This window comes from Lithobates pipiens, unplaced genomic scaffold (genome assembly GCF_037356315.1).
Source record: "Lithobates pipiens isolate NorthernLeopardFrog02 unplaced genomic scaffold, aLitPip1_a1.2 Scaffold_18, whole genome shotgun sequence".
Classification (NCBI taxonomy): Eukaryota; Metazoa; Chordata; class Amphibia; order Anura; family Ranidae; genus Lithobates; species Lithobates pipiens.
In genome coordinates this window covers 128,505,857-128,527,511 of record NW_027507758.1, presented here as the reverse complement: position 1 = coordinate 128,527,511, position 21,655 = coordinate 128,505,857, and the positions used below count along the sequence as shown (strand labels likewise).

At 41.1% G+C, this 21,655-nt stretch overlaps 1 protein-coding gene across 1 annotated transcript in view; it reads right to left on the bottom strand.

The window, feature by feature from the left end:
- Positions 1-21,655, bottom strand: part of LOC143987410 (two pore calcium channel protein 1-like) — a 96,871-nt gene that overhangs the window by 55,869 nt on the left and 19,347 nt on the right. Inside the window, exons 2-8 of the mRNA XM_077486107.1 lie at positions 17,052-17,134; positions 16,124-16,238; positions 14,297-14,425; positions 13,790-13,906; positions 10,524-10,642; positions 4,851-4,952; positions 1,955-2,081 (exon numbers count right to left, since the gene is read on the bottom strand). Coding sequence (XP_077342233.1) covers positions 1,955-2,081; positions 4,851-4,952; positions 10,524-10,642; positions 13,790-13,906; positions 14,297-14,425; positions 16,124-16,238; positions 17,052-17,134 — 792 coding nt within the window. The remainder of the gene's footprint in view (positions 1-1,954; positions 2,082-4,850; positions 4,953-10,523; positions 10,643-13,789; positions 13,907-14,296; positions 14,426-16,123; positions 16,239-17,051; positions 17,135-21,655) is intronic.

Here is a 21,655-nt window from a genome sequence, read left to right as displayed (position 1 = left end):
TTGTGCAAACCAATCAATATACGCGTATTGCGTTTTTTTTTTTTAACCAAAAATATGTAGAAGAATACATATTGACTAAACTGATAAAGAATTATTATTATTTTTTTTGGATATTATAGCAAAAAGTAAAAGATTATGTACAGAATACTCAAGCGCTGATGCAGAAAAAAATTCCCCAAAAATATTTACCGAAATTACTTACCGAAAATAACTGCACCAAAAAAACAGTGATCCCTCACTTGTGCAATGTGAAAACTATATAAAATATATTAGTGCGCTAAATTCAATCCTAAATATTCAAATCAAACCAGATAGTATTGTATAAATACTCAGTATAAATGCCCAATAATCTGAGTATTCACAATTAATTACTGAATCCCTGTGCGAATAAATACATTGATATTAAATATATAAAAAAATGGTATGTATAAACCAAATAAATCCATGTAATTATCTGAATATATTCAATGCAAATATAAAGTGCTTTACGTGCTTAGGGATGGTGAGTATACACCAAATTAATCCATACAATTATCATGGATTAATTTGGTGTATACTCACCATCCCTATGCACGTAAAGCACTTTATATTTGCATTGAATATATGCAGATAATTTTTAATATATTTAATATCAATGTATTTATACACACAGGGATTCAATAATTAATTGTGAATACTCAGATTATTGGGCATTTATACTGAGTATTTATACAATACTATCAGGTTTGATTTGAATACTTAGGATTGAATTTAGCGCACTAATATATTTTATAGAATTTTCAAAAAGTAAAAGATTTTTTTTTTCAAAATTGTCGCTCTTTTTTAGCGCAAAAGATAAAAAGTGCAGGAGGTGATCAAATACCACCAAAAGAAAGCTCCATTTGTGGGGGGGGGGGGGGGGGACGTCAATTTTGTTTGGGTACAGCGTTGCACAACCGTGCAATCAGTGCCGTATCACAAAAAATGGCCTGGTTATTAAGGGGGCAATTCTTTCGATCCTTAAGTGGTTAAGTCAGATATCTAGCACGCTGCTCCTTGTTTGTGTTAAACACTATAGAGGATGCATTACTTACCTGATTCAATAAGTTTTGGCCCTCTTTTTCCTTAGTACAAGCACTGGTCTGTGGATCAAACCACAGAGTCAACTCGTACAGTGAAGAACTAATAAACTTGTATTATACGTGGTGGAGGCAAAAGTGCAACAGTTGCATAGAGCAGCTTATAGAGGTGGCCGACTGATCACACGGATCAAGGGAGCTAGGAAAGTAACACATCCTCTTCTACAACCCTCTAGACATAAAGAGCATTTAGGTGTGGGAGCCTACTGCAGGAGTATTTTTTTTTTTTGCTGTACACAGAGCTGAGCTTTAGGAACCATGTAGATCAGGAGTGCTCAAGCTTTTGAAGAACAGGGCCACCTAAGTGATTTGGCAACTAATCTTAGGCCACAATGAAATTAAAAAGGTTCACAATTAAAACATTTTTACATTTTGAATAGCTTAAGGGAGATTTTAAACAATCAGTTTAATAATTTCCAGTGGAACCAATCCCCATTGGATGTTTACCCACTGTTTAATCACAAAAAGAAAGAAAAAAAAAAAAAAAACACAGACAGGCGGACCTGATCGGTTTGATCGTGTGAATGGGGCCCAAGGCTGCTTTCACACTGATGCGCTGCAGTTTACGCGCACCTGTGGGAAATCTGCGATATGCCGCTGATTTCCATGATATATTGCAGGTGTGGTGCATTTTCAGAAAGTGCACCAAAACTTCTGCATTCAGGATATAACAGAAGTCTATGGCAAATCACAGCTAACCCACAGGTGCGCTGCACCTCCAGATAAGTGTAAAAGCAGCCTATTTTTTTTATTTTTATTTTTTTTAACAGTGCTCACATACAGTATGCCCATTGCTAAATTTTTTTATTCCTTTAATTGTATTAGGAGTGATCTACCTTTAAGTGCTTCCTGTAATTGTTGTACACAACAGCTAAGAAGACTGACATGAAGATGTAAGTGTTCAAAATTATGTAGGCAATGAAGAAAATGGAATACCACCAGTTGTAGTCATAAGCTGGCATCCTGAAAACAAGATATTTAAGAATTACATGACAACAATTCTTTGCATACAAATTACAAACATACAGAAAAGTGTATAATGATCCTTCACGTAGGTTTTACAGTGAGGTCTTTAAAAGCTGTACAAATTGAAATGCAATTTTAGACCACTAAATATATAAACCAAGACATTATATATGACAAAAACAAAATATATACTGTTTTTCTGAAACCCCATCATGTAACTTATATATATTTTTGAGTGTGAACCACAAATACTGCATTCGGCTATATACTAGTCTGCTGGAGGGTGCCATTTTCCAACTCATTCCAGAACTGTCAGCTCACTTGCACATGAAAATGTGATTCATCAGACCAGGCCACCTTCTTCCATTGCTCCGCGGTCCAGTTCAGATGCTCACATGTCCATTGTAGGCTTTTTAGGATGTGGACACGTGTCAGCATGGATACTCTGATTGATCTGAGCTACCCCCATAACCAGCAAACTTCGATCTCAATTTTTATTGCTTTCAACACATCAAATTCAGGGACAACATATACCTAATATATTCCACTGACTTTCAGATGCCATTATACTTAACTTGGTCATAAAGTTATGGTTGCTTTTATATATACAGTTGTGCTCATAAGTTTACATACCCTGCCAGAATTTGATTTCTTGGCTATTTTTCAGAGAATATGAATGATAACATAAACATTTATTTCACTCATGGTTAGTGCTTAGCTGAAGCCATTTATTATCAATCAACTGTGGTTACTCTTTAAATCATAATGGCAACAGAAACTACACAAATTACCCTAATCAAAAGTTTACACACCCAAGTCCTTAATACATGGTATTGCCCCCTTTAACATCAATGACAGCTTGAAGTCTATTTGTGGATGAGGGTCTTTATATTCTCAGATGGTAAAGCTGCCCATTTCTCTTGGCAAAAAGCCTCCAGTTCCTGTAACTTCTTGGGCTGCCTTGCATGAACTGCACGTTTGAGATCTCCTCAGAGTGGCTCAAGGATATTGAGGTCAGGAGACTGAGATGGCCACTCCTGAACCTTCACTTTATTCTGCTGTAGAAATGACAGATAGACTTGATCTTGTGTTTTGGATCACTTTCATGTTGGGATGTCCAAGTACGTCCCATACGCAGCTTCCTGGCTAATAAATACAAATATTCCTCCAGTATTTTTTGATAACATACTGCATTTATCCGTGCCATCAATTTTGACCGAATTCCCTGTACCTTTGCAGCTCACACATCCCCAAAACATCAGCGATCCACCTCAGTGTTTCACAGTAGGAATGGTGGACCTTTCATCATAGGCCTTGTTGACTCTCCAAATGTAGCGTTTATGGTTGTGGCCAAAAAGCTTAATTTTCGTCTCATCCCTCCAAATGACTTTGTGCCAGAAGGTTTGAGGCTTGTCTCTGTGCCGTTTGGCATATTGTAAGTGGGATACTTGGTGGCATTTGGATAGTAATGGCTTTCTTCTAGCAACTCGACCATGTAGCCCGTCTTTCTTCAAGTGCTTCCATATTGTGCATCTTGAAACAGCCACACCACATGTTTTCAGAGAGTCCTGTATGTCACCTGAAGTTATTTGTGGATTTTTCTTTGTAAACCGAACAATTTTCCTGGCAGTTGTGGCTGAAATTTTAGTTGGTCTACCTTTGGTTTCAACAGAATCCTCATTTTAGAGTTTGAACACTTTGGTACTCTCAATTCCTTGGATATCTTTTTATATCCCTTTCCTGTTTTATACAGTACAACTACCCTTTCCCGCAGATCCATTCTTTTGCTGTCCCCATGACTCAGAATCCAGAAACCTCAGTGCAGCACTGGATGAAAGATGCAAGGGTCAGTCAGGAGTCCAGAAACTCACCGACTTTTTATATACACACACACACACACACACACACACACACACACACACACACACACACACACTAATTACAAGCAAGCAGACCACAGGGGAGGATGATTACCTTTAATAACCTTTCAAGCCCATTTGTGTTATGTTATCAGGCCATGTTATCAGGCCAAAATCACCAGGGTATGTCAACTTTTAATCAGGGTCATATGGGTAGTTTCTGTTGTCATTAGGATTTAAAAAGAGTAAACACAATTGATTGATAATGAATGACTTCAGCCAAACACTAACCATGAGTGAAAGAAATGTTTTTGTGTTATTCATATTTTCTGAAAAATGCCAAGAAATCATAAATTCTGTCAGGTTATGTAAACTTATGAGCAAAACCATATTTTATACACATACACACACATAAGTTTATTCCGGGTTAAACAAGGGACAACACATATTTTATATATATCGTACTTTGTAGACTCTATAAAACTTTCACCCAGACTAAATATTATAGACTGATTTTTATTATGTGTATCAAAGAATTTTGGTCTATATTTATGAAGAAATATCATTTTGCAAACAAATAATCTAACAGAAAAAACATTTTTTCAAAATGTTCAGTATTTTTTTCATTTATATAGCAAAAAATTAAAAAAACACTGTGGTAACAAATGCCACAATAAGAAAGCTTAGAAAAATTATATAAGTTTAATTTGGGTACAGTGTTGCATAATCACAATATCGCCAATTAAAGGAGTGCGATTGTAATGTGATGGAAACGCACAGGAATCGCTGTGAATCCCGCACTGCATCAGTGTGAACCGAGACTTAATGTTCTTTGATCCAATTTTAGGAAATTGTATATTAGGTATCCTGCCAATAAAATTGTTAAATTATTACAGTTACAACTTACATGACATCAGGGCTATTAGCAGTAGTCACCAGCACATAAAGATTAAATACAGCTTCTAGGTAGTTTTCAAAGTAAGCTTCTCCGTCAGCTGTCTTGAGTTTTCTGCAAATTAAATTTTTATGTTTTAAATAAACTCAGCACAGCACAAATAACACATGGCTGCAATAAGAACTACAGCAAGTTTACCGAAAACGTTGGAAAATTTCCATTGCAACAGCACACACACACACACACACACACACACCACTACTCATTATCACTTGTATGTGAACCAGTGGTTGCCGCTTATAAGGGGCACAGGGCGCCGCCCCCTTAATCCATATGCCTGGCCCCTAACCTCTATGCAGGTCGCATGGATTTCAATGGGGTTTTTTTTTTTTTTTTTGAGCCACATAATTAGAACCTGAGGCTCCAATTGTCTTAAAAAAGGGTGGGCTCCAGGCGCAGAGTACTGTGTCCTGAGCCCACCCACTTGTGTGTCATTAGCGAATTAATATTCACTAATGTCTTCCTGTTTCTCTTTCCCAAGACTCCATTGGCCGGTAGAAGAAGCGACTGCCTGGACTTTGGAGGAGATGCTGGGGGAATGCTGCCAAAGCCACGGCCTGGATGGGGTAAGTGCTGGGCTGGCAGGCGATGGGCAAGCAAAGCAGTGATCGATAGAGCAATTAGGGGGTAGGGGTGTTTGGGGAGGAGTGAGGTGCCAGGTCTGTTTGCATCCCCCCCCCCCTCCAAAAAAAATCTGAGCACCAGCTGCCACGGATGTAAACCCCTGTACTGCCTCAGTACTATAAATGCTGCACAGAATTCACAAATAATGGGCTGTGTTGGCTGGTCCTTAGTAGCAACTAATTACAACCAATCAGTAAAACTTGCTGCTGCTGGAACAGTTTATTGGGTTTACTTAACAATTAAATAAATAATTTAAAGCCGAACTCCAGGCAAAATGTATTTCTCCATGTGCAGTAGGGTTAACTGCTCATTTTGTTTTAGGGGAGAGGACGACGGAGATATATGGACAGCGGAGATATACTTACCTGACCCGCCGATCCTCCCCTCACAAAACTGGTCCCTGCGGCTCCTGCCCCCCCGAGCTCCAGCAGTCTTGAAAATGGACTGCTCCTGACATCAGCATGCTCAGAGTACACTTCATAGACATGAACAGTCGATCGGTGGAGCGCGCGCAGGGGGGGGGGGGGGATTTTTGAGGGATTAGCGGATCAGGCGAGTATAAACTTTCTGCTTATCCCTAAAACAAGCAGTCAATCCATGCGGGATGGGCACAGCCCCACTGCACAGGGGGGAAAAAGTGACCCGGAGTTGGGCTTTAATTTACAGTTTAGCACAGCCTTAGGAGTAAGCACAGACATTGTAAAAACTTTAAGAATCCTGTGAAGCTGGACCATATACTTTGGAATCTTTGATGTTTCACAGTCAAGAAAGACTGGATCCTTGAGAAGGTGTTGGGGCTCATTTACACTTGTGGCCATGGGGTGAGAAAAACAGGTAGACGAGCTCCACCCCCTGCAAAGGCAGCCAAATGGGGTTGTACTTGTGCTCCTGCAAAAAGTATACCGTTTGGCGGGCAGTACTGCTGCTGCACACGACAGATTCAAGTGAATAAGGTGAATAGGGCAACTGCCCTGCAACCACATGCACTGCACACGTTTGGTGCAAGTTTTACGGGGTTAAGTCAAGTGGGTGAGGAGGCTACATATCACATCCTGGTAGCCTGTCAAATACCTCTAAAAAGCGATCCACTGCGGATTATTTTCCGAGGGGCAGCAGGGTCTGATGCAAATGTAAACCTAATCTTAAAGGGGAGATAAGTTGATACCCACCTGCAGCAGAAGATACAGGTTTCTGCTTATTGGCGGACCATAAGCTACAGCATATACATGACCAAAAAGGGTCTACTTTCAGACAAGTTTGTAATATTAGGAATACAGATAAAACAGGTGCAGTGCCCAGTAACTGTAGTATATTACTATGAATATAATGTCATAATTTAAGGCACAACTACATGTGGAGGGTCACTTCCCTGAGGCCCAAGGGTTCAAGGGGACCCAATCTAAACCTCATCTTGTTTTTATCATTTTTCTGACATTACATTATCTAAAGCAGGGGTCTCCAAAGTTTCTAAACAAAGGGCCAGTTTACATTCCTTGAGACTTTAGGGGGGGCCAGATTGTGGCCATTGGGTGTAGATATTATCCTGGCATCATGGGAAGTAAGCAATGCAAACAATTCCTTCACCTAGTACATGTACTAGGGGAAAGAATAGTGCCCCATCATTGTGGTTAGTGGGAGGAATAGTGCCCCATCATTGTGGTTAGTGGGAAAAATAGTGCCCCATCATTGTGGTTAGTGGGAAAAATAGTGCCCCATCATTGTGGTTAGTGGGAAAAATAGTGCCCCATCATTGTGGTTAGTGGGAAAAATAGTGCCCCATCATTGTGGTTAGTGGGAAAAATAGTGCCCCATCATTGTGGTTAGTGGGAAAAATAGTGCCCCATCATTGTGGTTAGTGGGAAAAATAGTGCCCCATCATTGTGGTTAGTGGGAAAAATAGCGCCCCATCATTGTGGTTAGTGGGAAAAATAGCGCCCCATCATTGTGGTTAGTGGGAAAAATAGCGCCCCATCATTGTGGTTAGTGGGAAAAATAGCGCCCCATCATTGTGGTTAGTGGGAAAAATAGCGCCCCATCATTGTGGTTAGTGGGAAAAATAGCGCCCCATCATTGGGCTCAGTGGGAAAAATAGCGCCCCATCATTGGGCTCAGTGGGCAGAATAGCGCCCCATCATTGGGCTCAGTGGGAAGAATAGCGCCCCATCATTGGGCTCAGTGGGAAGAATAGCGCCCCATCATTGGGCTCAGTGGGAAGAATAGCGCCCCATCATTGGGCTCAGTGGGAAGAATAGCGCCCCATCATTGGGCTCAGTGGGAAGAATAGCGCCCCATCATTGGGCTCAGTGGGAAGAATAGCGCCCCATCATTGGGCTCAGTGGGAAGAATAGCGCCCCATCATTGGGCTCAGTGGGAAGAATAGCGCCCCATCATTGGGCTCAGTGGGAAGAATAGCGCCCCATCATTGGGCTCAGTGGGAAGAATAGCGCCCCATCATTGGGCTCAGTGGGAAGAATAGCGCCCCATCATTGGGCTCAGTGGGAAGAATAGCGCCCCATCATTGGGCTCAGTGGGAAGAATAGCGCCCCATCATTGGGCTCAGTGGGAAGAATAGCGCCCCATCATTGGGCTCAGTGGGAAGAATAGCGCCCCATCATTGGGCTCAGTGGGAAGAATAGCGCCCCATCATTGGGCTCAGTGGGAAGAATAGCGCCCCATCATTGGGCTCAGTGGGAAGAATAGCGCCCCATCATTGGGCTCAGTGGGAAGAATAGCGCCCCATCATTGGGCTCAGTGGGAAGAATAGCGCCCCATCATTGGGCTCAGTGGGAAGAATAGCGCCCCATCATTGGGCTCAGTGGGAAGAATAGCGCCCCATCATTGGGCTCAGTGGGAAGAATAGCGCCCCATCATTGGGCTCAGTGGGAAGAATAGCGCCCCATCATTGGGCTCAGTGGGAAGAATAGCGCCCCATCATTGGGCTCAGTGGGAAGAATAGCGCCCCATCATTGGGCTCAGTGGGAAGAATAGCGCCCCATCATTGGGCTCAGTGGGAAGAATAGCGCCCCATCATTGGGCTCAGTGGGAAGAATAGCGCCCCATCATTGGGCTCAGTGGGAAGAATAGCGCCCCATCATTGGGCTCAGTGGGAAGAATAGCGCCCCATCATTGGGCTCAGTGGGAAGAATAGCGCCCCATCATTGGGCTCAGTGGGAAGAATAGCGCCCCATCATTGGGCTCAGTGGGAAGAATAGCGCCCCATCATTGGGCTCAGTGGGAAGAATAGCGCCCCATCATTGGGCTCAGCGGGAAGAATAGCGCCCCATCATTGGGCTCAGCGGGAAGAATAGCGCCCCATCATTGGGCTCAGCGGGAAGAATAGCGCCCCATCATTGGGCTCAGCGGGAAGAATAGCGCCCCATCATTGGGCTCAGCGGGAAGAATAGCGCCCCATCATTGGGCTCAGCGGGAAGAATAGCGCCCCATCATTGGGCTCAGTGGGAAGAATAGCGCCCCATCATTGGGCTCAGCGGGAAGAATAGCGCCCCATCATTGGGCTCAGTGGGAAGAATAGCGCCCCATCATTGGGCTCAGTGGGAAGAATAGCGCCCCATCATTGGGCTCAGTGGGAAGAATAGCGCCCCATCATTGGGCTCAGTGGGAAGAATAGCGCCCCATCATTGGGCTCAGTGGGAAGAATAGCGCCCCATCATTGGGCTCAGTGGGAAGAATAGCGCCCCATCATTGGGCTCAGTGGGAAGAATAGCGCCCCATCATTGGGCTCAGTGGGAAGAATAGCGCCCCATCATTGGGCTCAGTGGGAAGAATAGCGCCCCATCATTGGGCTCAGTGGGAAGAATAGCGCCCCATCATTGGGCTCAGCGGGAAGAATAGCGCCCCATCATTGGGCTCAGCGGGAAGAATAGCGCCCCATCATTGGGCTCAGCGGGAGGAATAGCGCCCCATCATTGGGCTCAGCGGGAGGAATAGTGCCCCATCATTGGGGTCAGTGGGAGGAATAGTTCCCCATCATTGGGATGAATAGTGCCCCATCATTGTGGTTAGTGGGAAGAATAGTGCCCCATCATTGTGGTTAGTAGGAAGAATAGTGCCCCACCATTGGTGTCAGCGGGAAGAATAGTGCCCCACCATTGGTGTCAGCGGGAAGAATAGTGCCCCACCATTGGGGTCAGTGGAAGGCATAGTGCCCCATGATTAGGGTCAGTGGAAGGAATAGTGCCCCATTGTTGATGTCAGTAGCAACAAGTATGCCTCATTGTTTCTGTTGGTTGGGGGGAATGGTGTCTTCCATCAATGGGAGGTAAAGTGCCCCAAGGGCCAGATAAAAGCAAACAAAGGGCCGCATCCAGCCCTGGGTTCGCACTTTGGAGACCACTGCTCTAAAGCATAAAGCAATAAAACAATGAAAAAGAACTATTAACAGTGGAGCAATCAGAGCATGCAACTAAGGCTTAATGTACACATGACGTTTTTACAACCTCTCCTGAACGATCTAACTTGACAGATAGTAACCCACATTTAAAACTTCAGTTTTGCCGCGCTTGCATGCCACGTTTAACAGAGTTTTGCTGCGTTTGGAAGCGTTGAATATATATATATATATATATATATATATATATATATATATATATATATATATATATATATATATATATATATATATATATATATTTTTTATTTATTTTTTTAATAGCCAAAAATGAAAAATGTCTGTAAACGAAATGCGGCTAAACTCAAGTTATCGCGGTTGCCGCTTGAAATGCCTCTAAACCAGCTCTAATCAGCGTCTGAACTCTTTTTTGCTTTCCAAAAAAGGCCTCTAAACTCAACTGCCTAGAAATGACTATAATGCCTGTGTACGTGTTCTGATAAGATAACAGAGTGTTCAGGACCAGTTGAAAAAAATGCCCAGCTGCTCCTAAATCTCCGTTTACCAGCAGCAGTGTACATGAGGCCTAAGGAACAGCATGGAAATAATGGGAGAGATATACAAATCAAAATAGGTCACGAGGCTTTGCTTACCTGTTCACAAAAAGTTTCAAAGCCATAAGCGAAAAAATGAGCACACTGAATATAAAGAGAAGGAAGACATAGAGGATCTCAGGTAAAGTGTTTCTAATGCTGCGGAATGCTCGACGAATCTGCAATAAATATATCAAATACACGCAAACAGTTCAAACAATTATGTTTTAGATCTCCAATTTAATAAACACAACTTAATAGGTCTAATGAAGCACTGCATGCTGCAAAGAATTCTGTACGTGTGGAATCCCTATCAAATTTTTCTGACTTTAGTGCCCTGACCGGCTTACAAATTCCTGTTCTGGGATTCATTTCCTTTTTGCTGTTAAGTTTTAGATTGAAGTAGAACTATCGGCATTTTTTTATTTTTTATTTTAGATAGAGCAAGGGAGGGTTATAACCCGTCAGATTTTTTTTTTTTTTTGTGTCTGATTGCAGATCAATTCCCATCACTTCCTGTCCCATAGCCAAAACAGGAAGAGGAAATCCCTGCAAATTAAGGATTTCCTTGGGGACACCCAGATCACCAGAACTAGTGTCCCCATTGGAAGATTTCCCTTCTATTACTTTTCTGGGGACAACCCCAAATTTGTGTTTTTCTTTAACTTTCACTTTCAACAATTATAGTAAACAGAACAAATAGAGGGGGGGGGGGGGGGATCTCCATAACATGAGCACTGGCAGCAATAAAAGCTGACAGGGGTTCTAATCCCTCTCCACGCCATTTAAAAAGAAAATTGGCTTTAGTTATACTTTAAGACAAAAATTAGGTAAGCAATGAGACAGAGACAGATTCACTCTCTGGACTTGGTGTGTTTTCACTAGAATGAGCTGCCTAACTCACCACAATGGACCAATAATCTTACATTTCGGCAGTGCATTGTCTTATTTGTGTAGGTGAACAATGTCACCCGCACAAAGAGTGATGGCAAATAAAAAGTTTTAGTTGTCACCCAAAAATGTTATGAGTGGAAGGATGGGAAATATTCCAATAGAGACACCTGTTCCAATAATTTATATTGGCATTTCCTCCTCACTTTTGGGGGATTTCATTTCACTTCCTGTTGTTGTGTCTCCAGGACAAGAAGTAAATACATATCTCCCCAACAGGACACAGAAAGCAAAAAAAAATAATAATAAAAACCACAGGGTTAGAACCCCTTCCATGCCATCTACAAAAAAACAAAAATGTTTTGACTAAAGACAGATTTTGGGGTGGATTTAAGAGCGATGGCAGAAAAAAAAAAAACCCATGTGGTCCATCTGACCCCTTCATACATTTTTTATTTTTTTATAATATATTATATATATATATATATATATATATATATATATATATATATGTAATATTTAATGGGTTGGCATACAGTGGTGATAGTTAGCGCAATCCATATCATATACACATTCCAGCTTGGCAATGATCAGGAACATAAGGCCAAGTTGACCCTGCAGTGGTTGCAGAAAAAAATAAATAAATAAATAAATAAAAAGGTGCAGATCCTGGAGTGCTCATCATCACAGTCTCCTAAACTCAACATCATTGAGCCACTTTGGAAGGATTGCAGACTTGTAGTTCATGCTACATAACAAGCATATAGGACCTGGAAGCTTTTTTTATTAGAATAATGGGCAGCGGTACCACATTCGAAAATAAAGGGTCTCATTCACAACTATCACAAAAGACTGCAAGCTGTCATTGATGCTTTTAGGGGGAAATGCATGATATTATTGATGAGAAAAACTTTTCAACAGGGCCATGTTCTTTTATTGCTATATATTGTTATTGTATAAGGTCAAGTAGTCTATTAGAATTATAATAAAAATATTAAAAAACGGGTTTGGCTTGATCACGTTTTTGAAAAAAAAAAAAAAAAAAAAAAAAAAAAAAAAAGGGTCCACGTACACATTCTGGCTTGGGGTATGTAATTTTATGAGCACAACTGTGAACATTGCAAAAATTAAGGAAGAAAAAAAAAAAAAAAGTAATTGCTATTTAAGCGGCTTAAAATCTCTAACATGACTATGATTTTAGGTTTGTACTATTCTAAACTTTTTTCCTACCAGATTCTAATTAAGATCTTTAAAAAGCACAAATGATATTACTTCTGCTAAATTCTATGGAAGTCGAGAGACTTTTATTTAAAACAGGTTTTCAAAGTCATAGAATTAACCATCAATATATGAAAGTCCCCAACAGTGGTACTCAAGTACAATAAAAACATTATAAATAAGTGAAGACATTCTTTAACCATTTCTTGCCCAACTACGTCATTGACTTTGAGAGGGTATATCTGAATGATGCCTGCAGCTACAGGCATCATTCAGATATCTTCTTTTAGAGCCGGCAATTCCCTGCACCTTAAGAACAATTATAGCAGCCACTTGATCATTCTTGCAGACATCACTATAATCTTTCAGAGGCCAGGCGCGATGTTATGATGTCACGCCCAGCCTCTGCATTGGAAAAAAAATGCCGCTGCCTTGGCTGGGAAGCCAGGATCGTTTTTTTTTTTCCAGGTTTCCCAGCCTAGAGTCAAGATGTGGGGACATTCCTTGTAATAAGAATAAAAGTGCTAAAAAAAATAAAAAATAAAAAAAGTAAAAGAAGAAAAGAGTGTTAAAATAGAAAAATAAAAGTAAAATAAACAAAAAAAATACATTTAAATTGCCCCTGCATGCAGAATCGAACACATACATAGGCTGCACCCACATATGTAAACTACATTCAAACCACATGTGAGGTATCGCCTCAAACGTTAGAGCGAGAGCAATAATTCTAGCGCTAGACCTGTAACTCTAAACAGGTAACCTGTAAAAAAAAAATTCAAGCACCGCCAATGGGGATTTTTAAGTACCGATGTTTGGCACGACATGTTAGGTATCCATTTACTCAGCATAATATCAACTTTCACATTATGCAAAAAAAAATAAAAAATTAGGCTAAACTTTACTGTTTTTTTTTTTTAAATGCATGAAACTGATTTTTCTTCTCAAAAAAACAACAACACACATTTGAAAAATTACCGCTCAAATATTGAGCGAGATAAAAAGGTGCAACAACTGCCATTTTATTCTCTAGGGTCCCTGCTAAAAAAAAAAAAAAAAAAAAAAAGATAATGTTTGGGATTTCTGAGTAATTTTCTAGCAAAAAAAATATGATTTTTACATGTAGGAGAGAAGTGTCAGAATTGGCCTGGGTAGCAAGTGGTTAAGTTGAAAGAGAAAAAGGAAACAGAAAACACAACAGAATGGGATCATGAACGTACCTGCCGACTTTCAGCAAAGTTAACCAAGTAAATGGGACGTAGCACTCTTGACCATCGAATGGTGTGAATGTGAGCTATACTCAAACATCCATAGATAATAAGATCGATTAAATTAAGCTGTCCAAAATAAAACAAACAATATTAATGCAAAGTTAAACCTCTCTGTATACAGTAAATACAAATATACCTGCACTATATTGTTTTACCACATATTGGCGTGTATGTTGTGGTTTGATGAGTTGTCACAAATGGTGCATGTACATTATTTTGTATGTTTGGGCGCACCGATGCCCCAAAACAGCATGCATTAATATAAAAAGGTAAAAAATAAAATCAGTGTATGGTGGTGGCAAACACATTCTTCTCGGTCACTGACCTGAACTGACATCTACCATACCCACAAACAAAAGACTAAAACCAGCCATACATGGATTGAAATTTGGCTGGTTGGGCAGGCTGGTTGTACACAAGTATAAATTACCAGTATTTATATATACCAGTACCTACCAGTATTGTGACAATTACACAGATATTCTTGGTGTCTTTCCAGAACACATTGCGAGGAGTGATTTTACTAAAATGTACAAGGCGTGCAAAGAAAGCCATTAGGCAGAAAACTTCGACAATAGAAGTAGCCTGAAAAACAAAAAATAATAAGTCAGATAGAGATCGAGTACAGTTACTTTATGATAAGGTGTATCTCTTGTTTTTTGGATACAGCAAGAAAGACCTCTGTTAAGTTTTCTTTGATGTCTGTATTCACCTAGGGGAGATTCACCTATGTACAGCTATATTAATACAAATTATTAAAAAAATAAAAAAAATAAATAAAAATAATTTGAACTGATGACCATTGTCACCTATGAAAAGAGTGGGGATTTTAAAGTTGTCCCTAGAACAAGAGGTTGAGGGAATCTTCCTAGACAACAAATTATAAATGCACTGGAGAGTTAAAGGATAAGCTCACTTTCAAAAAATAAAAATAAAATGCACATTTTTTTTTCAGGTAAAAAACAAAAAGTGCATTTATTTTTTTCTAAGAAGCCTGCAGAGCATTGAACACACGCTCAGCAGATCACAGGTGCAATTTCGAGCTCCTGCAGACTTCTCAGGCTAGCTGTCTGTTTGTACCTCGTACAGGCAGTTACCCGAGAGCAGGAAGATCAATGGACTATGAGGATGCTCACCAGCACCCTTGTAGCTCATTGAAAACCAAAAGCTATCAACTGCAATAGGCGACAGTACTTGTACGCATTCACTCACAGAAAACTACGAATGAGTGACGTGGCCGTGTGGGTGGTTGTTTGCATATAGTGACAGCGGGTGCGGGCAGAAGATCACCTTCTGCCCGCACCCGCTGCAGATGCTGGAACAGGTTACATGTGCCACCCTAAAAACGGGTGGAACGTATGACATGCTCCTAAAGTGAACTTATCCTTTAAATAGTTTTGCCTATACATACACTTTATTATATCATTTTCAGCTGGTTTGACAAATTTTGGCACACTGCAATCAGACTGTTAAGAAAGTTGTAATTCCCCTTTATTGTGATCACAAACGTTCTTCTGGCAAAATGTAGGATTGTATTTTCTGATCTATGTGATATTTATCTCGTCAGCTTGTAGAATATGGCCATTGGCCACAATTTTTATGCTTTGTAGCTGAGATACTGACACTTTTTTTTTTTTTTTTTAATACAAATACCTCATAGCTGCACACTACTATTCCCAGCCAGAGATTAAAAAAAAAAATCCTGGTGATGTCTGCCAGTCAAAGGAAAAAGGGAGGAGGTAATCCCTAAATTTGCACATCCCTCTCATCCTGTGAATAGTGTCGGGGTGTCATGGGGCAAACTCCAACCAGGCCACGCCCAAATGCATTTCCCTCCGCCTCGTCACGATTACCGTGACCAAGCTCTGGGGGGGGGGGGGTGAAACAGGTTGGGGCGTGGCCTCTTTGGAGCCCAGGCTGAGGTTGACTCTCTGACACCAACCCCAGGACGACACGGATGTGCGGCTTTAGGGATTACCTCCTCCCTTTTCCTTTGAGCTACAACAGGAGCTAGGACAAGCTTCACCCCGCCACTCTCAGCAATGCCTTGTTGGCGGCACACCAACATACCATAGGTCGAGATGCCTGCCAGCTGCTAGCTTCCACTAGCATAAAGAAGCAAACTTAAGTAACCTAAACATACATGTTTATGCGACTATGTGTTTATGTGACAGAGATCCAGGGCATGTCTAACTATAAAATATTGCCTGTGGAAACAAAACAAAAAAATAAAAATAAAAATCTGTGGTCAGATTTATACCAGGTTCAGCAATCCAATCTTACCAGGAATGGAAGTGGATATACAGCAGGCTCTTCAAAGACTGCCAGAGCTAAGTCAACCGTTATACAGACATAGGTTGCCAGCTGCATAGCCCAGTGGTTATAGAAATAGTAAAGTCTACAAAACAAAAAATGTACATTATAGTGACAACATAAAGTAATTAAAGCAGATAAAAACAAACTATTTAATTTAACATCTTAATCCTTAATACATTTACAGTATATGACAATTTCTATACATTAGACTAGTTACCAGAAAACACAGAAGCATTCACATTGGTTCCTTCTCCTAAATGAGCTTACAAAGAGGGGGGCACAAACAAACTGAAAAATTCGGAAAAAAACCCCATTAAACGCCACCACTATGCCCCATCAATTGCCGCCACTGTGTCCCATCAAACGCCACCCTTGTGCCCCATCAAACGCCACCCCCATTGCTCAGTAATTGCCGCCACTGTGCCCCATCAATTGCCGCCACTGTGCCCCATCAATTGCCGCCACTGTGCCCCATCAAACGCAGCCACTGTGTCCCATCAAACGCAGCCAGTATTCCCCCCCCCCCGACCCGATGTCTGCACTTACCTGTCTCAGTGGGACAGCTTCTCAATGTCTTCTGCCATCCTCTCTTCCCGTCCTCTGCTATGATTGGACGCCTGGCATCCAATCACAGCACCTATAGTTTCAGCCAATCAGGTGACAGGTAACAGATCCGAGCACCTGATTGGCGGTTTAGTGTTAGGAAGCGAATATTAATTCACTTTTTCTAACACAGCTGAGTGACCTGCGAGTGCCCAGCATGGCCCACAGGTTGATTGTCTGGGATACAGGGTGTTTGACAATCTTTGTCCATATAGAGCATTTGGTTTGCTTAATAGGCTGTCCTGTAAAACAACAAAAAAGCTTTTCATGTCATAAATTGAAATCTACTAACCTTATTGACTGGGGTGATGTTTCAAAAGGAATGTTTCTGTTGTACTGAGCATCATAAACATATGCGGCAGCCAGGAGAAGATTCTGAGCAAACAAAAAAAGAATTCTGGCTCATTAATGCGGTAATAAAATTGGTTCTAAAGGGCAAAAAGATTTTTTTTTTTTTTAATTTAAGGCTGGGTTCACACTGCTGCGGGGGGAGATCCAGATGTGATTCGCACCGCAAATCACATCCGATCTCCGTAGCGCTGCGAGTTCAGCCATACAGATAGTATGGCTGAACTCGCAGCGGTCCCGCAGCAAACTCGCACGGGACCCTTTTTTTCGTCCGCAACAGAATCGGATCGCATGGGCGTTCACACCATGCGATCCGATTCTTGTGCGAGTCGGCAGATCGCACTGCGATATGCGATCGGATCTGGGGGTGTCATTAACATATCATTGACACTCCCAGCCGTTCGCATAGGGCAGTGTGAACTGCCGGCGGGAGTCGTGCGATGCGGGAAAACACCGCGGATTCGCGGCGTTCCCGCATCGCAGCGGTGTGAACCCGGCCTTAAGCAGAACTTCACCCAAAAAGGAGAGTTATGATTGTTTGCATTGTCCCCCGCCACATTTGGCACTTCTTTTTGGGGGGGCACAAAGACCTGGTTTTGACAGGTATCCTCTCCCACTTTAGCTCGCCATGGCTGTAATTGGTACAGCGGTGATCAGGGACGCTATAACTGACTGACTGGTGTGGCGTTGATTAGGGACACTGACTGGTGCAGTGTTACCATAGTATTCATTGATAAAATCACAAGGCTTCTCCTGAATGGTAAAGAAGCATCCAGGACGACTTGATTTCAGTTCCGGCAGCAGACAAGCTGGCCAAACTGTGGTGGAACATAGCGCTACTTACTGTATGTAGTCGATGATACTAAAGTATAGTACACCACACTCAGGGGCTGAATCAATTAGAAATTGAAGTCAATTGTCTGGCTATCAGCTCTGCAAATTGAGGGGTGCTAGTGCTACAGCCCCTGCAATGCTAATGGAATACTAAGGTAACAATTCGATTTACTACTCTATACACTTGTTTTAAGCCTTATTGTTACCTCTGATTGCCAATGCCCTGTCTGAACCAATAATTATGGTTCATATTACCTTTATTATTCTATTAGTGTCTATTGATGGTGAGATCCTTGGTCCCCCTGGGATAGTCCTGTATCTGCCAGGAGGAGAATTAAATAGGCCGGGATGCTTGTGTGGGGTGTACAGTGGACACACAGTTTCTGTGCTTGTTCAAATGAGGAGGTAAAACTATGTAACTATTCTTGTAATTATACAATTCATTTGTACAAGATCAAGGCAAGTTCTATGTTCTGTGATTTACTATAGACTTCAACTCCATTAAAACTCCTGATGAAACAGCAATAGGAGACTGAGAAATGCATTGAGTCAAGCTTCCTTTCCAGCACTTGGATGGACCTTTCATACAATGTGTTTACAACTAACTGTATGAATAACATGTATGATGGGAGCGTGGAAATGACTATAGGATGAGGCTTAAATGGACGAGTTGTACCTCTATCTAGGGACGAGCCTAACCCCCCTCGGTTCACACCAGAACATGCAAATACAGTTAAAGTCTATGGGACATGTACATGAAAAATCAAAAGTGCTCATTTTAAAGGCTTACATGCAAGTTATTGCCAAAAAAGTGTTTCGCGTCACAGGTACTGCCCCAGGGGACATGTATCAATGCAAAAAAAAAAAAAGTTTTTAAAATGGCTGTTTTTTTCAGGATCAGTGATTTTAATAATGCTTAAAGTGAAACAATAAAAATGAAATATTCCTTTAAATATTGTGCCTGGGGAGTCCCCCTAGTCTGCCTGTAAAGTAGTGCATCTTTCCCATGTTTATAACAGTACTGCAGCAAAATGACATTTCTAAAGGAAAAAATTTAATTTAAACTTGCTCAAGATGTATTGTATTGTCGGATTTTGGCAATAAACATAAAAATAAATAAACATGGCGTGTGCACCCCCAAACCCCCCCCCCCCCCCAATAGTCCATACCAGGCCCTTCGGTCCAGAGGTGCAAGAGAGGCATTCCTCTGCATAAACCAGGCTCTACCCTACCCACCAGGCACGCGACACTAAAAATATTGTCTGAAACTTTTATATTTGGTCACCCTAGACCCTTATATCCTGAGGAAGGCTTCTGTTTCCAAAACCAAATAAAAAATATTGTTTGAAGTTGGGCTTTAAATCTGGTCAAACTAGACTTTTATATCTCAAAGAAGTCTTCTGTGTTATGTAGGGCAGTGTCCCCCACATCTTATGTATATGCCCATGCCAACCTGAAAATGATTGCTGGTATCCACAAATCTGTAGAAGAGATCTATGACCCAATGTGAAATATCAAGTTCAAAGTACGATGCTGGTTCTGGGCTCCTGATGTAAAGACTGCTGTCCGCTGCTATTGTCTGTCATCTTACCTCTCTTGTCATCATCCCTGGTTTGGTATTATCTCTTCCATTAAACCTACTCCCCTTGCATTCAGGGCTATATTTACCATGATGAAACTTGTGTGCCAGTGTCTAGGGTAGCAAAGTATGTGGGCATGACCAAGCTTCAAAGTTTACAAATTTTGGTAATTTTTGACTTTCCCTCTTCCTTCTACCTGTGTAAAACAGTGTCTGAAATCAGCAGGGAAACTGTTATAGGATGAGGATTCCCCCACCATAACTCTTTTGTAGAAGTCCCTAGGCCCATCTTCCTTTGTGTTTAGAGTGTGCCTATTCAGATCCCTATCCATTACTTCAATGGTTGTTCAGGGACTGTTGGGTATCATCTGCCTCTGTTAATTTATTTGGGGCTGAAGGATGCTTTTGGACTACCCAGGTGAAAGGTGTGAAAATGTACTTGCCACATCAAAAGAACTAAACCGTTTGTACTGGTTGCTATGGTAAAACTTTTTTCTGGGGTTAAAGTTCACTCTGCACGAACTGTAGAAACTGCAGAGTGGATGGAGTACACTATGGGATGTTTTCATTGGTTTGTGGGCTAGTGCATATCCTTTTCCACTATTGTAAAAATAACCTGAATTTCAAACTCCCAGCAAAAAAAAAAAAAAAAAAAAATCTGTGCTAAATAGCATTTTAATCTGAGCAGTCATAAGGTCAGCACAATCGCTATGAACAGATCCTGAGCTGAAAAGGACACTGGCATTCTAACATCTGTAAATGTTTACCAACTTCATTACAATTTAACAGTTAATCTGTTTCTCATCAAAATCTTCCAAGGTGCTGGTTTACAATGTGACCACGGCTCAAATTCACATGGTCAGTGGGATTTTATCCAGCTTTAGGGCTTATTCACACCAAAAGTGTACACGCCCGCTGGTATGTGATGTGAAGGCGGTGATGCCAATGTACTGTAAACAATGTATTGCACTGTAAAGTTTTTTGTCTGAACTTTATTGAAATGTCACAAAGTGACATTTCATTCAGGTCTATTGGCTATAACGCGGTGCAAAGAAGTGACTTGCATTGTACTACACGGCTGAAAAAAAAAAAAAAAAAAAGTACTACATATAGTACATTTTCACCACACACCACAGCAGCAGCATAGTGGTGTGAACTCTAATAACACAGAACAAGGCTTCTTGCATTCTTTATGTTGCGATTGTGTTGGGCAAGGCTGTCCAACTCAGCCCAGTTCATCTGGTGTAAAAAAAAAAAAAAAAAGGTACCGTATTTATCGGCGTATAACACTCACCCCAAGTTTAGGAGGGAATTAAAAAGAAAAAAAAAAAACTTTTAGGAGGGAAGTTTAAGGGAAAAAAAACTTACATTTAAATGCCCACCAATGCAGCCTTCTCAGTGTCATTTGCAGCCTTGCATTGCAGCCTTGTCAGTCGTATGCAGCCTTGCATTTGCAGCCTTGTCAGTCATTTGCCCTTTAAAATTGGCGCCAGTAGTTCTCGCCTATTTTCGGCCACACTCGGCCGTTCTTGGCGGCTTTCTAAAAGCCGCCGAGAATGGCCGAGTGCTGCCGAAGATAGCCGAGAACGGCCGAGTGTGGCCAAAAATACACGGAAGCCACAGAGAACGTCAGAAAGCGTTAGCAACAGCGGGGGATCAGCGTATAACATGCACCCCCCCGAATTCCCCCTGATTTTAGGGGAAAAAAAGTGCGTGTTATACGCCGATAAATATGGTACTTAGTATTTTTATATTATATATAATTAATAAGAGAGTATATATATATATATATATATATATATATATATATATATATATATATATATATATATATATATATATATATATATATATATATATATATATATATATATATATATCCTGGCAGAAACCTATGAATAACACAAAAACTTTTCTTTCACTCATAGTTTTGGGCTGAAGTTATTTATTATCAATCAACTGTGTTTAAATTTTTTAAATCATAATGGCAACAGAAACTACCCAAATTATCCATTACCCTGACCAAAAGTTTACATACCCCATGTCTTAATACCGTGTATTGCCCCCTTTAACATGAAAGAGACAGTGCAGCGCTTATAGAAAACAATTCCATGAGGCGCATGCGCGGAAGCGTC